At 42.3% G+C, this 20355-nt stretch overlaps 1 protein-coding gene across 1 annotated transcript in view; it reads right to left on the bottom strand.

Annotated features, from left to right (window-relative positions):
* ARID2 (AT-rich interaction domain 2) overlaps positions 1–20355 on the bottom strand; it is a 166747-nt gene that overhangs the window by 22398 nt on the left and 123994 nt on the right. Inside the window, exon 16 of the mRNA XM_073327994.2 lies at positions 16963–17111. Within this exon, the coding sequence (XP_073184095.2) occupies positions 16963–17111 (149 nt within the window). The remainder of the gene's footprint in view (positions 1–16962; positions 17112–20355) is intronic.

Below are 20355 nucleotides of genomic sequence, written 5' to 3' on the forward strand. Positions count from 1 at the left end.
AAAGACATGTTAGGAGGTAAACTTGGGCAGTAGACGCCAGTAAACCTTACTTCATTATCAGGAAAATACCTTGAAACAATAATTAAAAGACAGAATTATAACAACATCTAGATAAAATATTAGGCACCTCACAGTAACTGTGGTTCAGAGATGTATTGTCCATAAAGATTCCACTCTCAGTGCACAAGTGCCTCATGCATGCAAGATCAGATACTTTTGAATGAAGTGTCCATTGGGCTGTACCTGTGTCTTAAATACCCTTTCACTCCCCATAGCCAAGGGCATGAACAGTGTGTTGGCTACAACCTGTACTTATGTTTTTGCCAATAAGAATCCCCTAAGAGCAGGACTCTGAGTGGACAACACATCTCTGAGAAACACAATTACAGTCACTGGTAAGGTGATGATCACCATCACATTGTTAGGTTCATAATGTTCAAGTTCCAAAAGAACGGTCTGGCCCACGCTGGGGCTATCACGATGACCAGACCCACATCCTGTGTCAGTTTCCTCAAGACCCTGGGTAACAGCAGAAAGGCATACATCAGACCAGGAGCCCACTGGATATGAAATAGATCTGAGAGGGAGCATGGGCTTGCTCCTCCCCTGAGACAGAACCTTGGGCATTTGTTGCTGTGACATGTTTCAAATAGGTTCATCAGCAGGAATCTCCACCTGCAAAAGATCCTCCAGAGGAATGAGGTTCCGAAGAAGGCTCTACTAGGAGGTTCACAAGTGTGAAACTAGGAGGTTCACAAGTTTGCAGGCCAGAGAGGTATAGTGCTATCAGACTAAAGTGATGACAGACGCACCAGTCCTAGAGAAGTACATCTTCCTGGCAGAGGGGATATGTTCTGGCTCCCCCTTGCCTGTTGATGGAGTGCATTGTTGGGGTGTTTTCTGTCAGCATGTGTATCACCAATCTTGGATGAGAGGCAGGAAAGCCCTGCATGCCAGTCAGACAGCTCTAAGTTGCAGAACATTTATGTGTAGGATGGACTCCTGTGGAAACCACTTCCCTTAATCTTCGGGTGGTTGAGATTTTCTCCCTACTCCTGAAAGGATGCATGCATAACTAGAGTCTTTGTTGGTAGAGGAACTGAAAAGGGTGCTGTGCTGAGCAGTGTGAGTTGGATTCATCAACAAATCTAATGAGGACAGTGTTTCTCAAGGAATTCTGACCACCTTGTACATACTGTGTCTGTTTGGTAGATACAGTGATTTTAACCACCGTTGCATGGACCAAAGGTGAAGGTTAGCATACTGGGCCACATACATGAATGCCAACATATGCCCCAAGATTGAGGTGGGTCCTTACCAGTGTGCTGGGATGAGTCTAAAGTTGGTTGAGGAAGGATGAATGTAGTCTGAAACCTCTGTTAAGGCAGACACATTCTTCTACAACCTACAATCCAACAGTGCCCTGATAAAGTCTGTGCTCTGAGTCTGAGTTGAAGTGGATTTTTCTCTGTTGACCTGAATTCCGAGCAGTCAGTCACTTCCGGGGGAGAGGGGGGGTAGGGGGAGAGGAGGGGAGGGAATTTCCCCCATATCAGCCAGTCATCTAAGTAGGGATATGCCTGGATTACTTGTCTTCTCAGACAGGCAGCCACCACAGCTAGGATTCTGTACAGCCTTTGAAGAGACCAAAGGGCAGGAGTCTGTATGGACAGCATAATGTTCCTGTCAAGAACTTCAGGTACTTCCATGAGCTGGATGTACTGATATGTGAAATTAGGCATCTTGAAGCATGAATCCTTGGGATTCAGGGAGGGGATTATAGAGGCAAGGGTAACCATACCAAATTGAAAGTGATGGATGTAGGATCCCTCCCTAGACTCTGCACCAGACACCCACTGTGCCACCCATCAAGGTGAGGGGGCACACTCCGGGGTAGGAAGCTCTGCTCTATGCTTCTGATGGTGAGGAGAAAGAGTAAACCTCCTCCAATGGTGACACAGATCTGTCTGATGTACTCTGCCTCGTGGTCAGTACTGTGGGTGGTTTGATAATAATCTCCTGTAGCCTCTCAATGAGAGATGAGTCCGGTAGCAGCCCCACAGAAAATTATCTTTGTGCCATGCACAAAAGCTCTGCCAACACAGATAGTGCACTGCCAGAACCAAAGATCACAATAGTGCCAAGGAAGTTGTCTGTGTAGAGAAAAGGAGTCTCAGTATGGGAACAGTTGGTACCTCAACCCCCGATGCCAATGCAGATGGTGCCAAAATGCTCAGTGCCAGCATATCCAGATGGAGTGTGGTCCTTAGAATGGGAAGATGGTGGGTGCCAACTTGGATTTTGGTGCTGGGACAGTGGTACGGGACTCCTCCTTAAGGCTTTTGGAGGCATGCACCCAAGAAGAGGTTCTCTCCCCACTTTTTGGAAAGGAGGATTGGTGCCTGCCTGGTCCCAGGAGAGGTGTTCCTTATGGCTCCTTTGGACCATTTGGAGAGTTTTTGAACTGAAATTGCTGCATCTTTTGACCTATCTGTAATGGGGAGGAAGAGTCTCGGAGATTTTCTAAAAGCTCTTGTCCTGTCCAGATAGAAGGCTAAGGCTCTCCACACGTTGAGCATATGGAGGATGGCTTCTCTATTATCCTGACAAGGTCTGGGATGAAAAGTTGGAAGCTGGATAATCTGGTTCATATGAAAAGCGGAAGTCACCTTGAAAGTGAATTTCAGATGTGTCCTGAGAGTGACTTTGTCAGGGAAGAACACTGTGAAGAGGGATGGGAGGGTGTGCCATCAGAGCCACTATCTCCCTTATCCTTCTTGTCAGGTGATGGAAATCAAGAATGCAATCTTTGTGGAAAGGTGAGTTAAGGAACAAGTGGTCATGCATTCAAATGGCAGTCCAGTCAAACCTTTTAACAATAGGTTGAAATCCCATTGTGGGGTCAGAAGTCTGGGTTGGTGAAAAAGGTTCGCTTTGCCCTTGAGAAACCTCATAGCTGGGTGAGAGAAGATTGAGTATCCTACCTGCTGGTGGAGGATTGCAATTGCTGCTAAGTGGACCTTTAGTCAGCAGAGTCCAGACTTCTTGAGAGTCAGCAGATAGTCTGGGACTACCAGGAGGGTGACTGCATTCGGGATGACGCCTTTGGGCTGGCACCAGATTTGAAATCTTTTCCATTTTTTGTAGGTAGGTACAATGAGTAGGTCCTTTCCTACTGCACAATAATGCCTCCTGTACCTCCTCAGAGCAAGATGTCTCTATGCACTGGAACCATGAAGGAGCCAGGCTCTGAGCTGCAGAATACGCAGGTTCGGATGGAGAGTGTCTCTCTCTTGTTCTGTGATAGAAGGTAAGGAATGATTGGAAGAGTCATCGGGGGACATAGTTCCAGCTGTGACAGGTAAGGATACCACGTCTGTCTGGGCAACGTGGGAGCAATCAGTATGTTTGCTTTTTCTCTTTCCACTTTCAACAGGACTTTCAGTATTAGAGGGAATGGGGGAAAGGCATAACGAAGGCCCTTGTATAATGGGAGGAGGAGAGCATCTCCCACGAAGTGTCGTCCGATTCCCGCTCTGGAGCAGTACTGTGGACATTTCTTGTTCTGGTAAGAAGAGAACAGGTCTATTGTCGGTGTCCCCCACTGTCAAAATATGTTGTGGAGAACTATCAAATCTATCTCCCATTTGTGGTCGTGTGGGAATTTGCGGTTGAAACTCTCTGCTGTTATGTTGTGTACTCCAAGTAGGTAGGCCGCTGATAGTATGACATTGTGGGAAACACACCAGTTCCATAGCTTTAGTGCTTCCATGCATAGGGAGAATGACCTAGTGCCTCCCTGTCAGTTCTATCAGTCATGACTTTTGTGTGTGTGATCAGCGGGAGGAAGTAAACACACACATTTTGACCACTCTGAGTTCGGGCGGGTTGATGCGAAGGCACATCTTGGATGGTGACCATTTGCCCTGAACTGTGAGATCATTGAGATGTGCACCCCATCCTATGAGGAATGCATCGGTGGTCAAGAGTAATGATAGGGAAGGCTGAACAAATGGGATTCCCGTACAGACATTTACTTGGTCCTTCCACTAGTCCAAGGATTGCTTGACCTTGGTGGGCATTGACAGCAGTTTGTTTATGTTGTCTCTATTTGGCCTGTAAACCAAACTGAGCCATGCTTGGAGGCATCTCATGCGTGGTCTGGCATGAGCTATAACTGATGTGCCTGTGGTCATATCCCCAGGAGCTAGAGGCAGTGTCTGGTTGAAAATTGGGGGCTGGATTGCACTGTCTCTAGCAGCATGGAGAGACTGAGAAATCTGTGATATAGGAGGAACACCCTCACCTGGATGGAGTTGAGGTCAGCTCCTCTGAATTCTAACACCTCTGTATCAATGTTAATGTTGATTTCTATGTGTTGATTTGTAGGCCCAGATTATGGTACAGGTCCAGTGTGATCTGGGTGACTCACTGGGCTTCGGTGAAGGAATGTGCCCTGAGAAGGAAATCTTCTAGGTAAGGATAAATCCATGAGCATAATTGGGCTGCCACTACTGAGAGGACCTTGCACAATACTCTGAGCGGCCGATGAGAGGCTAAAAGAGAGTACTCTGTACTGGTAGTGGTCTTGGCTTAGTGTAACATCTGTGACTTGGTATAATCAAAATGTGGAAGTATAATCTTTTGGAGGTTGAGGGATAAGAACCAATCTCCTTTCTCTGATGCTGGAATAATTGTTGATAAAATTATCATTTTGAACTTCTGAGCCTTGATAAATTTGTTGAGTACTCTGAGATAAAGTATGGGTCTCCAAACCCCTTTTTTTTCAGGATCAGGAACTAATGAGAATAGAAGCCTTTGCCTCTTAGATCTGTTGGCACTTGCTCTATGACTCTTACGCTGAGGAGATGGTTTATCTCCTAATGTAGTAGACTCTCATGAGAAAGGTCCCTGAAGAGGGATGGAGACGGGAGTTTGGGACGTGGAAGGGAGGTGAAATGGATGGAGTACTCATCTCGGATGATCTCCAGCACCCATTTGCTGGAGGTTATCTGTTCCCAGGTGCTGTGGAACGGGTGAAATGGTCTCTGAAGGTATGGGTGAGGTTTTACAGAGTGAAATAATGAGGAGGAGAATATTCTACGAGCACCTTGACCAACCAGTCAAAACTACTGCTTTGAGGTTGAGGGTTGAGAGAAAGTGGGCTAAGATCCTGATGTTTTCCATCTAGGTAACCTGTGCTTCCTCTGAGGTTCATATGATTTCTGTGATGAATACTGAGATGAATAGTGTGATGAGCGAGGCTTGAATGTTGGCTGGGGGCTACACTTTCTTTTGTACTCAGGTGTATAGATCCCGAGGGATGGAAGAGTGGCCCTGGGATCTTTTAGTGTGTGAAGCGAGGTGCTGATCTTCTCAGCTAATAGCTTTGTCCCAGTCATTTGGACTTCTTTTTGAAAGCCGGATAGATAAAGCCACAAGGCCTTTCTCATCACAATGGCAGTTGATATCGAACATGCCACCATGTCAGCTGCATCAAGTGCAGTCTGGAGAGATGTCTTAGCCACCAGTTGGCCTTCATTGACTATGACCTTGAATTGTTCCTTACGAGAATCAGGAAGCTGCTCAATAAAAGAACTGAGTTTTGCATAGTTCTGATAGTCATATTTTGCCATTAAGGCTTGAAAGTCTGCAATGTGGAACTGGAGGGTGGCCAACTTTTATGCTTTCCTGCCAAAAAAGGTCCAAGCGCTTCCAGTCCCGGTCATAAGGGGTGGATTTAAACTAGTGTTGGTGGCTCTTGGAATCGACTATGTCTACAATGATCAAATTAGGAGATGGGTGTGAGAAGAGGAACTCCGTTTCTCTCACTGGCACGTAATATTTCTTGTCAGCCCGCTTGCATGTTTGTGGGACCAACACAGGGGTCTGTTATATGACTTTGTCTCCGGAATGCCTCATTCAGAGGGAGGGCCACTCTGGACGAGGTGCAAGAATGTAAAAAGTCCACCAGCCTGTGGTGTGACTCAGTCACCTCTTGTAGTGGTATTTGTAAAACTTCTGCCACCCTCTGTGCCAGGTCCTGCAACAGTTTAAAGTCAGCTGCCATAGATGGCGGAGGGGGCATCACAGTCTCATCTGGTGATGATGATGAGAAGTGGGCTTGAGGAGTAACTTCCTCCTCAACTTCAGCCTCCAGTCCCTCCCTTGCCCGCTATGGGGGATCAGAAGCCCTCAAGGTAGCAACTGAAGGAGGGTGCCTCCTTAGTAGCTGGTAGGTCATACTAGAGGGAAGGGGAGGCCTGTTATCTTTGAGCCTGCCAGAGATCCAAGTGTGGCCATTGTGATGGGAAGGAACCCAGTGGTTGGTATCATGGCTGACCAAACCAGGGAGGTTGTGGATCAGGAGGACGATATGCCTGATGTCAACAGTGGAACTGGGCAGGTGAGAAGAGTGGCAGGAAATCACGTCCTTTTGCTCACTTTCTGACCCTGACAATGAAAAGGGAAGTCATTGGCAAGTCAAGGGCTCTGGATAAACCCAGTGCCAGGGGCGTCAGACACCAAAAGGTCCGTTGCACACCGTAAATCTGGTGGTGCGGAAGGCATCAGTACTGGTGGTGGTTGTCAGTACTGAGATGACTGGATGCCTGTACCAATGGTGTTGGAGATGTGGACCTGACAGCAAGGCCTGCTGGTGTCCGGCATACCACAGGCAGTACTGATGTCAATGTCTGTACCAACAGAGCCTTTCCCGGGGTGGATCTTACGTTTTTTGCACCTCAACGGTACCAGTACTTCCTTGTCTGTGCCCACTGGGTCCATAGGCAACCCGACTTGCTCAGTCAGTCTGGTACAGTGCGTGCCCTGGGTACCAGATGTAGATGGCTTCAGTGCCATTGGTACCGATGATACTGAACAAGTCGGAGATCATTTTCAGCTCAATCAGGGCTCGCTGTGGGGACTCACAGACCTTTTCTTAGAGGCCTTATGTGAGTAGCTCATGGGCATCTCTCTGGGCTCTCCTCCTTTGAAGTAGAGGGTTGCGGTGAGGGCTCCCACTGAAACGCAGGAAGTTGAAGGGCTTACTCCATGATTTGGAGTTTGAGCCTCAGTTCTCTGTCTTTCCTGGATCTGAGTTTCAGTTGCTAACACAAGCTACACTTCTGTGGAACGTGTTTCTCTCCCAAGGCGTGAACGCACTGCAAGTGTCCACCAGTCACTGGGATAGATTCCTTTTAACTGAGGCACTTTTTGAAGCTGGGAAGCCGACCATCTTCTGTCCAGGGGGGTCTCCCTTCTCAGGAGGTTGTCAAAAGACAAAGTCCTTTACTTTTTCTTTTTTAGGGGGCAATGGCCAAAATAAAATGTTTACAAAGTAAAGAAAGAAAAGAGGCTACAAAGGAGACTAAAAATTAGCAATTCTAAAAGAGTTAATGATCCAAGAATGGACAGCTGTAATTCTATCTCTAGCCAAGGGCGGTTGAGAAGGAACCGAGGAGGGTCTGCCCACGCACAGTGGCTAGCATCATGGCACGCAAGGAGCAGCACGTGCACGGGTTGAATGGACACTGCTACCAAAGTTCTCTGCTCAGCAGCACAGGAATGTAGACACACCTACAGTGGAGCACCCATAGGGACACTACTTGAAGAAGAATATCACCCTATAAAAAGATTAAAATTCCATATAAATTCCCTCACCCTAGAAAAAGATTAAAATTCCATATAAATTCCCTAATGTAGTTCTTAGTTCTCTTCACCTATCTCCAAAAAATATAGTGGAAACAGAGTGGTGAAAATGATTAAAGGCATGGAAAGACTTCTGTATGAAGAGAGCTGAAAAAGATGGGAACTCTTTAGTTTAGAAAGAAAATTAATAAGAAGGAATATAATAAAGGTACATAAAATGATGGTGCAGAGAAGGTAGATCATGTGCTCTCATTTAGCCTCTATTGTAAAACAAGAACAGGGGAACACAAACTGAAAGGCAACAACTTTAAAACTGAAAAAGGAAATAATTTTTCACTGTGCAAATCTGACCTGTGGAACTCATTGCCACAAGATATCATTGAGGCCAAAAACTTGGAATAGTCACTAAGGTGTCAATCTTGCATACACCCATGCACATGCTTAACTTTATGCATGTGACTGGTCCTATTCATAGTAATGAGACTGCTCATGTGTTTAAAGATGAGCATGTATGTATTTGCAGGATTGGGATAAAGATAATGAGTATAGCCAAAGTCTGATTAGACAGGATAAAAAAAATTAGAAGAGCTATAAATCCTCATGCTTCAGTGCATAAGAAAACTGCTAACCACTATTGGCAGGTTATGACATAATTGTCCCCTAGAGTTTCTTGCCCCTTTCTTTGAAGCATTTGGTACTGGCCACTGCCAGAAACAAGATACTGGACTGGGTGGAACACAAGTCTAGTTTGTATAAAGATTCTTATGATTCTTTGTAAAATTGTGTTCAAGGCTGAGACACCACGAATCTGTAAGAAACAAAATTTCTCTCGAAGTTATTTTAAATATTTTAAAGTTATGTCAGCATTTAATGGTTTGAAATGTCCCTTTTACTCCAAATATATTAGGTTTAAAAGAAATAAAAGTTGGCAAGATAACAACATTTTTCATGGTTTTTTAAAAAAGAATTAAAATGCTGACTTAACTCAGTAAAGTGGCTACCAAAGACAAAGTAACATTGCATAATGATTTTACAACATATTTTAAAATAGATTATAACTGCTGCTATATAGTGTATTTGATGCATGCACCTTTAAACTACCATCTAGATGCTTATTTACAAAATAGGTCATTGTAGATACATCAGGTAAAGAACAGTCACCTTCCAAAGAATTCTCAAACTTAATATAATTTACAGATACACGTACTAGAGTTATGATTTTTGTTGCATGGGAACGAAGAGTAGATCCACTGCTTAATTAACAAAGACTTGTCTCAAGACGCTGGTTAAGTTTTTGTGCATAACATTTGCTCATGTGAATGTAGGTTTTTTTTCAACCTAATCCTTAACCTAAGTAGCAGGTTGAATCAACTTCCAAAAAGGCAGAAAGGAAGGGTCCTTGTGTAACTATAGATACAGCTATAAAAGGCTAGAAAAGGCAACTATATTCATAGGGAAGTAATTTTCTTTTCCATAAAGCTATTCTCCAAGAATCTAAAGTCAAGAGATAAAAATGCTAGTGGACTCTACTGGTCTGATTGAAAAAGGCAAATGCAATCCTAGGATGCATTAGGTGAGGTATAAGATAGGGACGTATTAAAGCTGTTGTACAAGGCACTGCTAAGATCTCATTTGGAATACCATGTATAATTCAGGTCACCCATGGTCAAGAAAGATTAATTTAAATTGGAACTGGTGCAGAGAAGAGCTACTAGAATGATCAGGGAAGAGCAGGTTATCTTATAAGAGGAGACTGCAAGGGCTTGACTTGTTTAGTCTAAAAAAAAAAAGGCTGAGAGGGGATATGATTGCTCTCTATAAACACATTACGGGAGGGTGAAGAGCTGTTTATGCTCAAGGACAATATTGGCACGAGAACAGGTAATATAACCTGGCCATGAACAAATTCAGGTAGGAAATTAGGAGGTTTCTAATCATCAGAGGGGTGAGATTCTGGAACAGCCTCCCAATAGGAGTTGTGGCAGCAAACTATTTAATTAGTTATAAGAGAGAGCTAGACAAATTTATGAGTATAATTGTAGGAGGGGGTTGCTTGTGATAACAGGGGGCAAGGTTCAGCAGCAATAGGGCCCAATTCTAGTTTGCATCATATGTTCCTAAAGCTCATGCTTCAGCTGGCCACCAACAGGGGTAAGGAAGGGATCCCTCCACCCCCCACTAGTGTATTCTGGAAGGTTTTTTTTAAAAAAAAATCTCCTTCCACTGAAGCATCAGGGATGGCCACAACTGGCGATGGGACATAGGTGGGGTGGACCAGAGCTCTAAGGTGGCACAGAATATTCTCTCTCTCAGATTCTTGGCTGGTTAGATCTTGCTCACGTGCTCAGGGTCTAACTGATCACCACATGTGGGATCAGGAAGGAATTTTACCCCAGGTGAGAGTGGCAGTGACCTTGGTTTTATCTTTTGCCTTCCTATGCAGCACATCGGTGGAGGTCACCTGCCAGGCTTATGGTATATTTCATTTAATCATTTCCTTGCCATTGCAGGGGCCCCAAGCACTGGTGGTCTATTCTATTCTCTGCCTGTGGCACATAATAGTCTAATCTCCTGCGGGATGTAATACTTTGATTTCATTTTGACTGTTGAGTTTAGTGTGCAGGTGCTAGTGTCCTGGGATATGCAGGAGGTCAGACTAGATGATCTACTGTTCCCTTCTATCCTTAAACTCTACGACTCTGATTCTCTTCACTGCATTACACATGCTGCTTGTTTTCCAGAAATCATTTAACTTCAGTGTGTGGAGGGGGGCACAGAGAATGTGGCTGTGCCTTCACCGCTAAAAGAGGTGTTTTTTTACAATAAGACAGCTAACTCAAGATAGCTAATGATGCAAAATTCTAGTGCAGGGGTGGCCAAACTGTGGCTCATGAGCCATAAGCGACTCTTTTACAGTTAAAGTGAGGCTTGCAGAGTCCTCCATGTCCCCTCATATTCCACCTACCAGACTGAGGCAGGGTGGGGAGGTGGGGCTAGAGGCAGTTCAGTATCCAGAAGTGTGACTATGCAGAGCCATCTCAAAGAACTCCAATTAAAGTAAGTAACTGGAGTTCTTTGAGATGGCTCTGCATAGTCACACTTCTGGGTACTGTGCAGCCTTGTGGTGCCTTACAGTAGAACCTACTCCTAGCAGTTTCCATTAGAGCACTCTCAGGCCCTCAGCCCCTCCCCATAGCATCTCAAGATGTCCCAGGAGCGAGGCTATATAAGGAGCAGAACATCCTCTATCACTTCAGTTAGTCCCATTGCAATGCCAGAGAACAGTAAACAATTAGCACTCTGACAAAAGAGGGGAAGGTAGGTAGGAAGGTGTGACTATGCAGAGCCATCTCAAAGAACTTGGTTACAAGTAAGGGCTTGGCTATGCTTACATTTTAAAGCGTTCTAACTTGCTGGCTCAGGGGTGTGAAAATCACCCCCCTGAGCGCAGCAAGTCAGAGCGCTTTAAAGTGCTAGTGTAAAGAGGCTCCGAGCACTGGAAGTTGCGCTCCCAGAGCTCGGAGCTAATCCCCTCGTGGAGATGGATCACCAGGAACGCTGGGAGAACTCTCTCCCAGCGCTCACGCTCGACCACACTCACACTTCAAAGCGGCTGCCGCGGGAGCGCTTTGAAGTTTCCAGTATAGCCATGCCCTAAGTAACCTTTGTTTCTTCTTCGAGTGGCTCTGCATATTCCCACTTATGGACTAAACTGATAAGCAGTGCTGAAATAACCTGGAGGCAGGGACAGAGTCCTAACTGAATAAAGGCTAAAACTCTTCTCTACCAAATCCAGCATCTCTCCTAGAGGTCAAGTCTAAAGCATAATGCTTATGAACAGAACTCCAGATAGCAGCTCAGCTAATCTCCACAGAAGGGACTTTTTTAAGAAAAGCAAAAGAAGCTGCCATGGCTCTAATGATATGTGATCATATTGTCCCACATATTAGAATCTCTGCCAAGGAATAACATTCAACAATACATTGCTTAAGCCATCTAGAAATGGTCTGAAAAGAAAGGCCATATCCCATGTGATTTTCAGCACAAGAAACAAAACAAAAACAATCAGAATGATTTATGAAAACTTTTAGTTATGTCTAACTAATAAGCCAGGACCCTCCTTGCACCTAAAGTAGGCAAAGCCAATTCACCCTTATTAAAATGTGGTCAGGGGAGGGGCAGCAAATTGATGGACTGATTGACATGAAAATCAGAAACCATCTTTGGCAAAAAGCTGGGATCAAGCCAACAAATAACCTTATCTTTACAGAATAGTAAATGGAGAATCAGCCATAAGACCATTTTGTTCACTCATCTTTCTGGCAGATGTTATAGCAACAATTAAAGACATTTTAATAGATAAAATAATGTGAAGAACACTCAGCAAAAGGTTCAAAGGGTGGTTTCATCAGCATGGCTAGAACCAAACTGAAATGTCAAGAAGGGACAGGCTCTCTCAAAGGAGGATACATATTAGATAAGCCCTTCATAAACATCTTAATAATATTATGTACAAACAGTGATCTACCATCAAGTATGAAAGGCAGAAATTGCTGCCAAATGAATCCTTAATGATGAATTACATAACCCTTCAGACTTTAAAAACATCAAATATTACAGAACACAAAGTATGGATATTGAAGCAGGAGAGCTTCCCTTGCCAGTCATTCAAGTCACAAATCTGGGCCACTTTGACTTGTAACATTGTCTGGTTCACTGCTTCCTAGTATTAATCAGCATATTGTGAACAGCCAAGAAACAAGACTACTGAAGATCAGATAGAGTCAAAGTCCAATCACCCATGCCATCAGATGGAGGGACTGTAGGTCCAGATGAAGAATCCTCCCTTCCTACTGAGACACAGATCTGGCGACAGAGGAAGATGCATGAAGACTCCACCGAACAGTTGGAGGAGATTGATATACTATTGCTGGCACAGCAAAGCTGAGACGACGAGAATCATCCTCTTCCTATCCTGATGTATTTTCCTTACCACATGCTGGATCAATGGAACAGGGAAAAAGCAAAACATCTGACAGAGATTGGCTATCCCTGCCAACTCTGGAGCAGAAGAGGTGACACTTCTTTTGAACCTTGTTGCAAACAGGTCCACATCTGTTTGACCCCATCTAGCAAATATGTCACGAACCAACTGCTTCTTCAGAGACCACCCATACGTCTGAGGCAGTGTCTGCTGAGATGGTCTGCAGTCACACTGCTCTCTCTTGCCAGATGCAGGGCCAATGGAAACACACTGTGGAGGATGCAACAATCCTATTACCTTATTGCTTCTGCACAAAGAGGAGAAGAGTGAGCTCTCCTCTGCTTGTTGACTAACACATTGCAGAAGTACTGCCCATTACTAATTGAACCACTGTTCCCTGCTCACAAAAAAGGAATGATCTGAGGGCTAGACAAATGGCTCAACTCCAACACATTGATTTGCAGAATCTTCTCCTGATGAGACAATGTCCTCGAACAGCCAGATGATTCAGATATCAGAATGTCTCTGAAGACATTCATATTAATTAATCACCACTCCAAGGAAAGTAAGATGTTTGGAGGTATAATGACCTACAAGTGAAAACTTTCCTGACTTGAAAATAAACGTGAGACATCCAGTGCTGTAGAGGCCTCATTCTCAGATGGGCAAAAGGAGTCACATATGTAGCTGTCACCATGAGACCCAGAAAAAAAGATTATTTTTCTAGATGGATACTCCTGAGCATTGCAAATACACTACCTCAACCTCAGAAACCAGTCCTCTGGTCCAAAGGCCCTCCCTTGCACGAGTATAGAACCTATTAACAGAATTTTCTGAGTCTGGCATAGATTTGATTTTGAGGTATTGATGAGAAGACCCAGGTCCAACAATAGATTGGTTGTAACGGCAATATTGCTTAACGGGTCCTTGTATGCAGTGGCCTTCTATAGGTAATCATTCAAATAAACGTAAGCAAAACTATCTTGCCTTCTCAGATGAGCAGCTACCAGAGAGAGGCATTTTGTAAATACTCAGGGTGCTGCTGAGTGGGCAAATGGCAGCACTTTGTATTGGAAATGGCATCTTGTCACCACACATTCCAGGTTTTTGCTATGAATGAGACTTACTGAAATGTGAAAATATGCATACTTTAAATTGAGAGTCGTGAACAAATCTAAAAGGAAAGGGAAGGGATTATGGAGGCAGAGGTTAACATATGGAACCAAATTTCCAAACGTATTTGGTTCCTTAAATTCAAGACTACACGAACCCCTCCAACCATCTTTCTTCTGTACCAGAAAATACTGTGAATAAACCCCCTAACCTCTGAGATGTTCTGGCACCTTTTTGACTGCCTGTCAGAAGCAATTATTTATTTCCAAAAGAAGAATATCCTTGTGAGAATGGTCCCTGAAAAGGGAGAGGTGGGTGTAATTGTTAGGGGGTAGTTTCTCAAATTGTACGTCATAGCCCTTTTCTATCATTTCTATAACCCACTGGTCCAATGTAATTCATCTCCAAGTGCCGATAAAAATGAGCTAGCCTGTCTCTAAACAAAACGGTAGAAAGGTCCTGACTGAATGGTTCTTGACTCTTGAACGTCCCATCAAATCTGCAGTCTGGTGTTTTGTGAGAAGGATAACTCAGAGATGGCGTTTGGATTTAGACTACAACTTAAAATGCCTTCTCTTATGAGGACTGATATGAAGGGGGCTGTGGTAACTTTGGTGCCTTTGAATGACCCCAAAATAAGAGGACTGGGGCCCTTATGTAATGAAAGGAAGGAATTGGAGGTCTCTTGGACCCTGGATCCCAAGAACATCCTGATCCTGAGAGTCTGGCCTCAATGGCCTCCTTAAGTGGCAGGACCTGTAGAGAAATCTGCCTATCCTTGCAGGCCCTGGGTATAAAGGTCCAACAGATGGAACATGCAGAAGGAAAGTTGCCTTCTCCCAGGCACCTGATGCACATGGTCATTTGACGCCGGGAAGACATCTGGGTATGATGCACATCATTTAAAACCTGACTTCTTCTTCAGTTCCGCTATAACCCTGACTTACAAAAAAAACAAACAAACTAACTACACTAAGCTAACTAACTAACCCCAACAAACAAACAAACAAACATCAAGGAGAAAAGACTCTGGATCCGAAGATACCGAAGTGGTTCACTTCTGTCCGTGAAAGCGGTTGGAAGGAACTGGGGTGGTAAAGGGTGCTCAGTCCCTTATATATCTTTGTCTCAGGACTTCGGGAGATGCCAAGAGGAGGGGTTGGGGGTATGAGAATGCTCTAACAGACACTGCTGGGAGCAAGGTTCTACCATAAGGCACCACAAGATGACACAGTACCCATAAGTGTAAAGATGCAGAGCCACTCAAAGTAGTAGTATCGGTTACATCTTCCAAATGTACTTCAGAGGACCTTTTGAAACTGCAGGACCACACCCGAAAACTCATACTAAAAACCAAATACACCGAGAAAGATCTATGCTATAAAATAAATAAATCACAGATAACTTAACACTAAATATATAGACAGACCATTTTTCAGAAAATGTAGCAAAATATATTTAAACAAAGTAGACACTAAAGGTCAATTTTAACAGTGAAAAGCTACCAGAATGAAGAAGATATTTGAGAAACAAATTCGTAGATGTATGGCTCCTGAAAACTCCATTGTAAAAAAAGGAACAAAGGATTACTCATCAATGCATACTGTACTCATAGTATATGCAACCCAGGCTGAATAGCAGAGCTTTTTTAAAAAATAAAGTATTTGGTAATCAAGTAATTAATAAGGATCCTGGATGCCATTCAAGATCATATCATCAGAGGAGCATGGCTCCATAGATACATTTATTGTTAGAAAAAAAAGAGAAGACATTTCTAAGATAGTCTGAATTCATCTTTATATAATAGTCCATAATATTATCTTACATTTATATAGTATCTGTCATTCTAAAGGATCTCAAAGGCCTTCACAAGCTTTTTAAGTACAAGAATTATATCACCTACCAATGAAACACAGTCACCTCTGAGGTGGAAACATGGCAGTTATTTAACTGCACATAAGAACAAAGTACTATTCAGAGGACGGATCCAAAACCCATTTGATGTCTTTCCATTTATTTCAATGGATTTTTATGAGATCTTAGAGAAGAAAATTAAGAATACCACATCAAAGAAGAGCTCTATGTAAGTTCAAAAGCTTGTCTCTTCCGCCAACAGAAGTTGATCCAATAAAAGATATTATCTCACCCACCTTGTCTTGCTAATATCAAACTGAAGTCACCACAGAAATTTTTCGTAGATAGACAGTAACTAGCTTTCAGTATTCCTCCATATCAAATTCATATGCCTCATCTTCACCTTCAGAGTCATCCCAATTCCACATGCTAATGTCTCACCCCTAGTTGCATACTACTGCCCTGAGCGTACCCTACATTCTGACAAATCAGTTCAGCTCCCTTTGTCTCCTCCTAAGTGTGCTCTCACATCTTCGCTCATGACACTGCCAGTTCCTTCAAACCCGTGTTACGCAACCTCTCTTCTTTCCTTCCAAATCACCATTACATTTTGCTATTATCTTTCAATCATCAGCTTTCACCCCATATTTACTCTAGACATTGACCCTAAATCTGATATATTATTTTAAAAAGAACTGTCAAGAAGCATGTGTAGCAATTTGCTTATGCTCTTACACTTCTGTAATGCTCATCCAAGCATGCCCTTCTTCCTCACTCTTGTTTTATTTTTTTAAAAACAATTCCTAGCTGTGTTGTCTATTTTAGAGTGTAAGCAACTTGAGTCAGAGATTTGTCTCATTTAATTGCTTCCGAATCCCCAAAGCACTCAATTAAAACAGGAGTTTGGCTAGGGCATAAAAGGTGCACACCCCTTGCAAAACTGGAAATATGAGAAAGGAACACATTTAATGTTTCAAAGCTGGCTGAATAAAAAGAAAAGAGTAACTGTTCCTATATTTGTAATGCAGAACTTCAAAATTAGGGAATACAGTTATTGTGACTTACATAATTACATACAAATATTTTAGTCTTCACTGAAGTAACTTTAGATAAAAAGCAATTCACAATGTATACATTAGCTGCTTTGAAAAATGGTATTGAGAAGTTGCAAATCTGCACTCCCTCCACCTCAACTCCAACTTCTTTTGAAATTTTAATATTTTTTTCTCTCATCAGATGACTGATACAGTGTAGACACACTTCAGGAAAGAGAACAGATAATAATTTCAGGGATTATATTCCAAATAAGAGCCTCTGCAATATGTTAGCGTAAACTGTTGTTAAATAAAAGAGCTATTTACTTTTTACAAGATTGCCACAGACACATGAAGTTCTGTCCAGGTTTTTTCACTTGCTCGCCATGTTGACTTGGTATTGGATATGAAGAAGGCTGCAAATTGATCTGCTGGCCCTGTACTTGCACTGTTGGTACTGGTGTCACAGGTGTACTCTGTAGAAAAGTTTCAAACACAAAGGGTTAAAACAACATACTAGAAGATAAAAACACACACTTTCCAGTTTATTCTATTGCTTTTTATACTACACTGTATTAACAATGAAGTTTTAGATTTTAACCCAATGAACTTTGAGTAAGTGGTAACATATGTAGTAGTGAAACTAGAGGAAAATATTATTTGATAACCCTTGAATTATGTTTTGTACAGATTCTTCTGATATCTTAAATTGCTGTAATTTATGCACAAATTCAAATACTGAATTATGAATCAGAGGAACACAATAGTTGGTTACTTCTGCAGCATCTACATAGGCAGCTTTTTAAAAAGTAAATTTTTTTACCTTTAGCAATAAACAAAACATGCACATTAGCAATAGCTATACAGGAGTGGTAACTTTATAGTGAAGAGTCATATTATTAATTATTCGAGAGTGTAGTTTAAAGTATGAGTTACACAATTTTTGGAGACCTGAACATACTTTAGACAAGGGGTAGGTAACCTATGGCACGGGTGCCGAAGGCGGCACACAAGCTGATTTTCAGTGGCACTCACGTTGCCTGGGTCCCGGCCACCGGTCTGGGGGGCTCTGCATTTTAATTTAATTTTAAATGAAGTTTCTTAAACATTTTAAAAACCTTATTTACTTTACATACAACAATAGTTTAGTTATATATTATAGATTTATAGAAAGAGACCTTCTAAAAACATTAAAATGTATTACTGGCACACGAAACCTTAAATTAGAGTGAATAAATGAAGACTCGGCACACCACTTCTGAAAGGCTGCCGACCCCTGCTTTAGACCTTTTCTGTTCTGCTTACAAGGAATATTGTTCACTAACCCAATATACCTAGAACACCTAAACTGAACCCTTTCACAGAAGATTCAATGCACTATCTTTACAAGTCAGTAACTAGGTAGGTAAAAATGAGGTATCAAAAGTTACTACCACTTTTGAAAAATCTCACCCCGACACTCTCTCTCAAATGTAAAATTCACCCAGTGTGATTTTGTTAGTGCATGGAGGACGAAAGGACTTTCTCATGGACTCCACACGAGCAAAGATTCTTTGAGTTCCTGTAAAAAAGTTAGCTTACGTACCGTTATAGAGAATACTAGAAGCCTAGCATTCCTAACCAACCATATAACATAACAATGTGCTTTAAGAGAAAGTAAAACCATTTCAGTACGGAAACCCACCCTCCACCCCCCAGTGTTTCAAGGGACTGTTTTTAAAAATGAGTAAAAATGATCTTTTTTCCCTTTACAGGTCATTTTTAAAACTCGGTATGTGCCTTTTTTGTTCTTTATGATATATAAAGAAAGGCTGAATTGTGCATTCCCCTACCCTCAAAAAGGAGTATGTTTTCTGAACAACAGAAATTCAACAATTTATTTGTTTAATTTAATGCTAAAAGAGCTCATGATGACCTTCAATGAGAACTCCTCAAAAAATAAAAACTTGACACTCCTAATTTTCCTAAGGTTAAAAACCAAAAACAGCAGTGTGTGTAAAAGAACCAAATAAACCCACCTTTCAGACTTCCCTTTATATACAGAATCACAGAAATAGAGGTCCCTTCCAGTCCTAATGAAGTGATCAATTCCAGCCTCCTGTGCTGTGGCAGGCCCACCTAAACTAGACCATCCCTGACAGGTGTTTGCTCAACCTGTTTTTAAAACCCTTCAATAATGGGATTCCACAACCTCCCTTGGAAACCTATTTCCAGAGCTTAACTACCTGTATAGTTAGAAAGTTTTCCCCACTATCAACCTAAATCTTCTGTGGAGCATATTAAGCCTATTACTTATTGTCAAACCTTCAATGGACCTGGAGAACAATTGATCACATCCTCTTTGTAACAGCCCTTAACATATTTGAAAACTGTTACTCCTCTCAGTCTTCCTTTCTCAAGACTAAACACGCTCAGTTTTTTTAACCTTTCGCCAAAGGTCAGATTTTCTACACCATTCATCATTTTTGTTGCTTTCCTCTGGACTCTCTCCAATTTGTCCACATCCTTCCTAAAGTGTGATGCCCAAAATTGGACAGAGTACTCCAGGTGAGGCCTGTTAAATTCTGAGCAGAGCACGACATTTACCACACACAACACTCTTGTTTATACACTCAATAATGATATTAGCCTTTTTTGCAGCTGCATCACATTGCTGAGTCATATTCATAACCCCCAGATCCTTTTCAGCAATACCACCATCGAGCCATTTATTCCCAATTTTGTAGTTGTGCATTAGATTTTTCACAAGTGAAGTATTCTGCATTGTATTTATTAAATTTCATCTTGTTGATTTCAGACCAATTCTCCAATTTGTCAAAGTAATTTTGAATTCTAATCCTGTCCTCCAAAGTGCTTGCAACCCCTCCCAACTTAGTGTCATCTACAACATTTACAAACACACTCTCCACTCCATTAGACAAGTCATTAATGCAAATATTGAACAATACCAGACTCAGGACTGATCTCTGTGGGATCCCACTTTTGACAGCAAACTACTGATAACTACTCCAGGTAGTCTTTCAACCACTTGCGGGCTCACCTTATAGTCATTTCATTTAACCAACATTTGCTTAGTTTGCTTATGAGAATGTCATGTGGGACTGTGTCAAAAGCCTTACTAAAATCAAGATATATCACATCTTCTGTTTCCCCACATCCACTAGGCCAGTAATCCAGTCAAAGAAGGAAATTAGGTTGGTTTGGCATGATCTGTCCTTGCAAAATCCATGCTGGCTACTCTTTATAACTCTATTATCCTTCAGGTGCTTACAAACTGATTGTTTAATAATTTGTTCCAGTATTTTTCTAGGTATCAGTGTTAGGCTGGCTGGTCTATAATACTGCAGATCCTGTGTATTCCCCCTTTATAAAGATAGGTACTGTGTTTTTCTTCTCTAGTCTTTTGGGATCTCACCTGTCCTCCAGGAGTTCTCAAAGATAATTGCTAATGGTTCAAGATTGCTTCTCCTAATTCCTTAAATACTCAAGGATGAATTTCACCAAGCCCTGACAATCTGAATAAATCTAACTTATCTAAATATTCTTTAGCCTGTTCTTTTCCTATTTTGGCTTGCATTCCTTCTGCTTTGTTGTTAATATTACTCGTGTTCAGTATCTGGACACCATTAACCTTTCAGAGAATACTGAAGCAAAATAGGCTTAAATACATCAGCTTTCTTGATGCCATCAGCTCTCCTACCCCACTCAGTTGAGAGCATA

This window comes from Lepidochelys kempii, chromosome 1 (genome assembly GCF_965140285.1).
Source record: "Lepidochelys kempii isolate rLepKem1 chromosome 1, rLepKem1.hap1, whole genome shotgun sequence".
NCBI classification, from domain to species: domain Eukaryota; kingdom Metazoa; phylum Chordata; order Testudines; family Cheloniidae; genus Lepidochelys; species Lepidochelys kempii.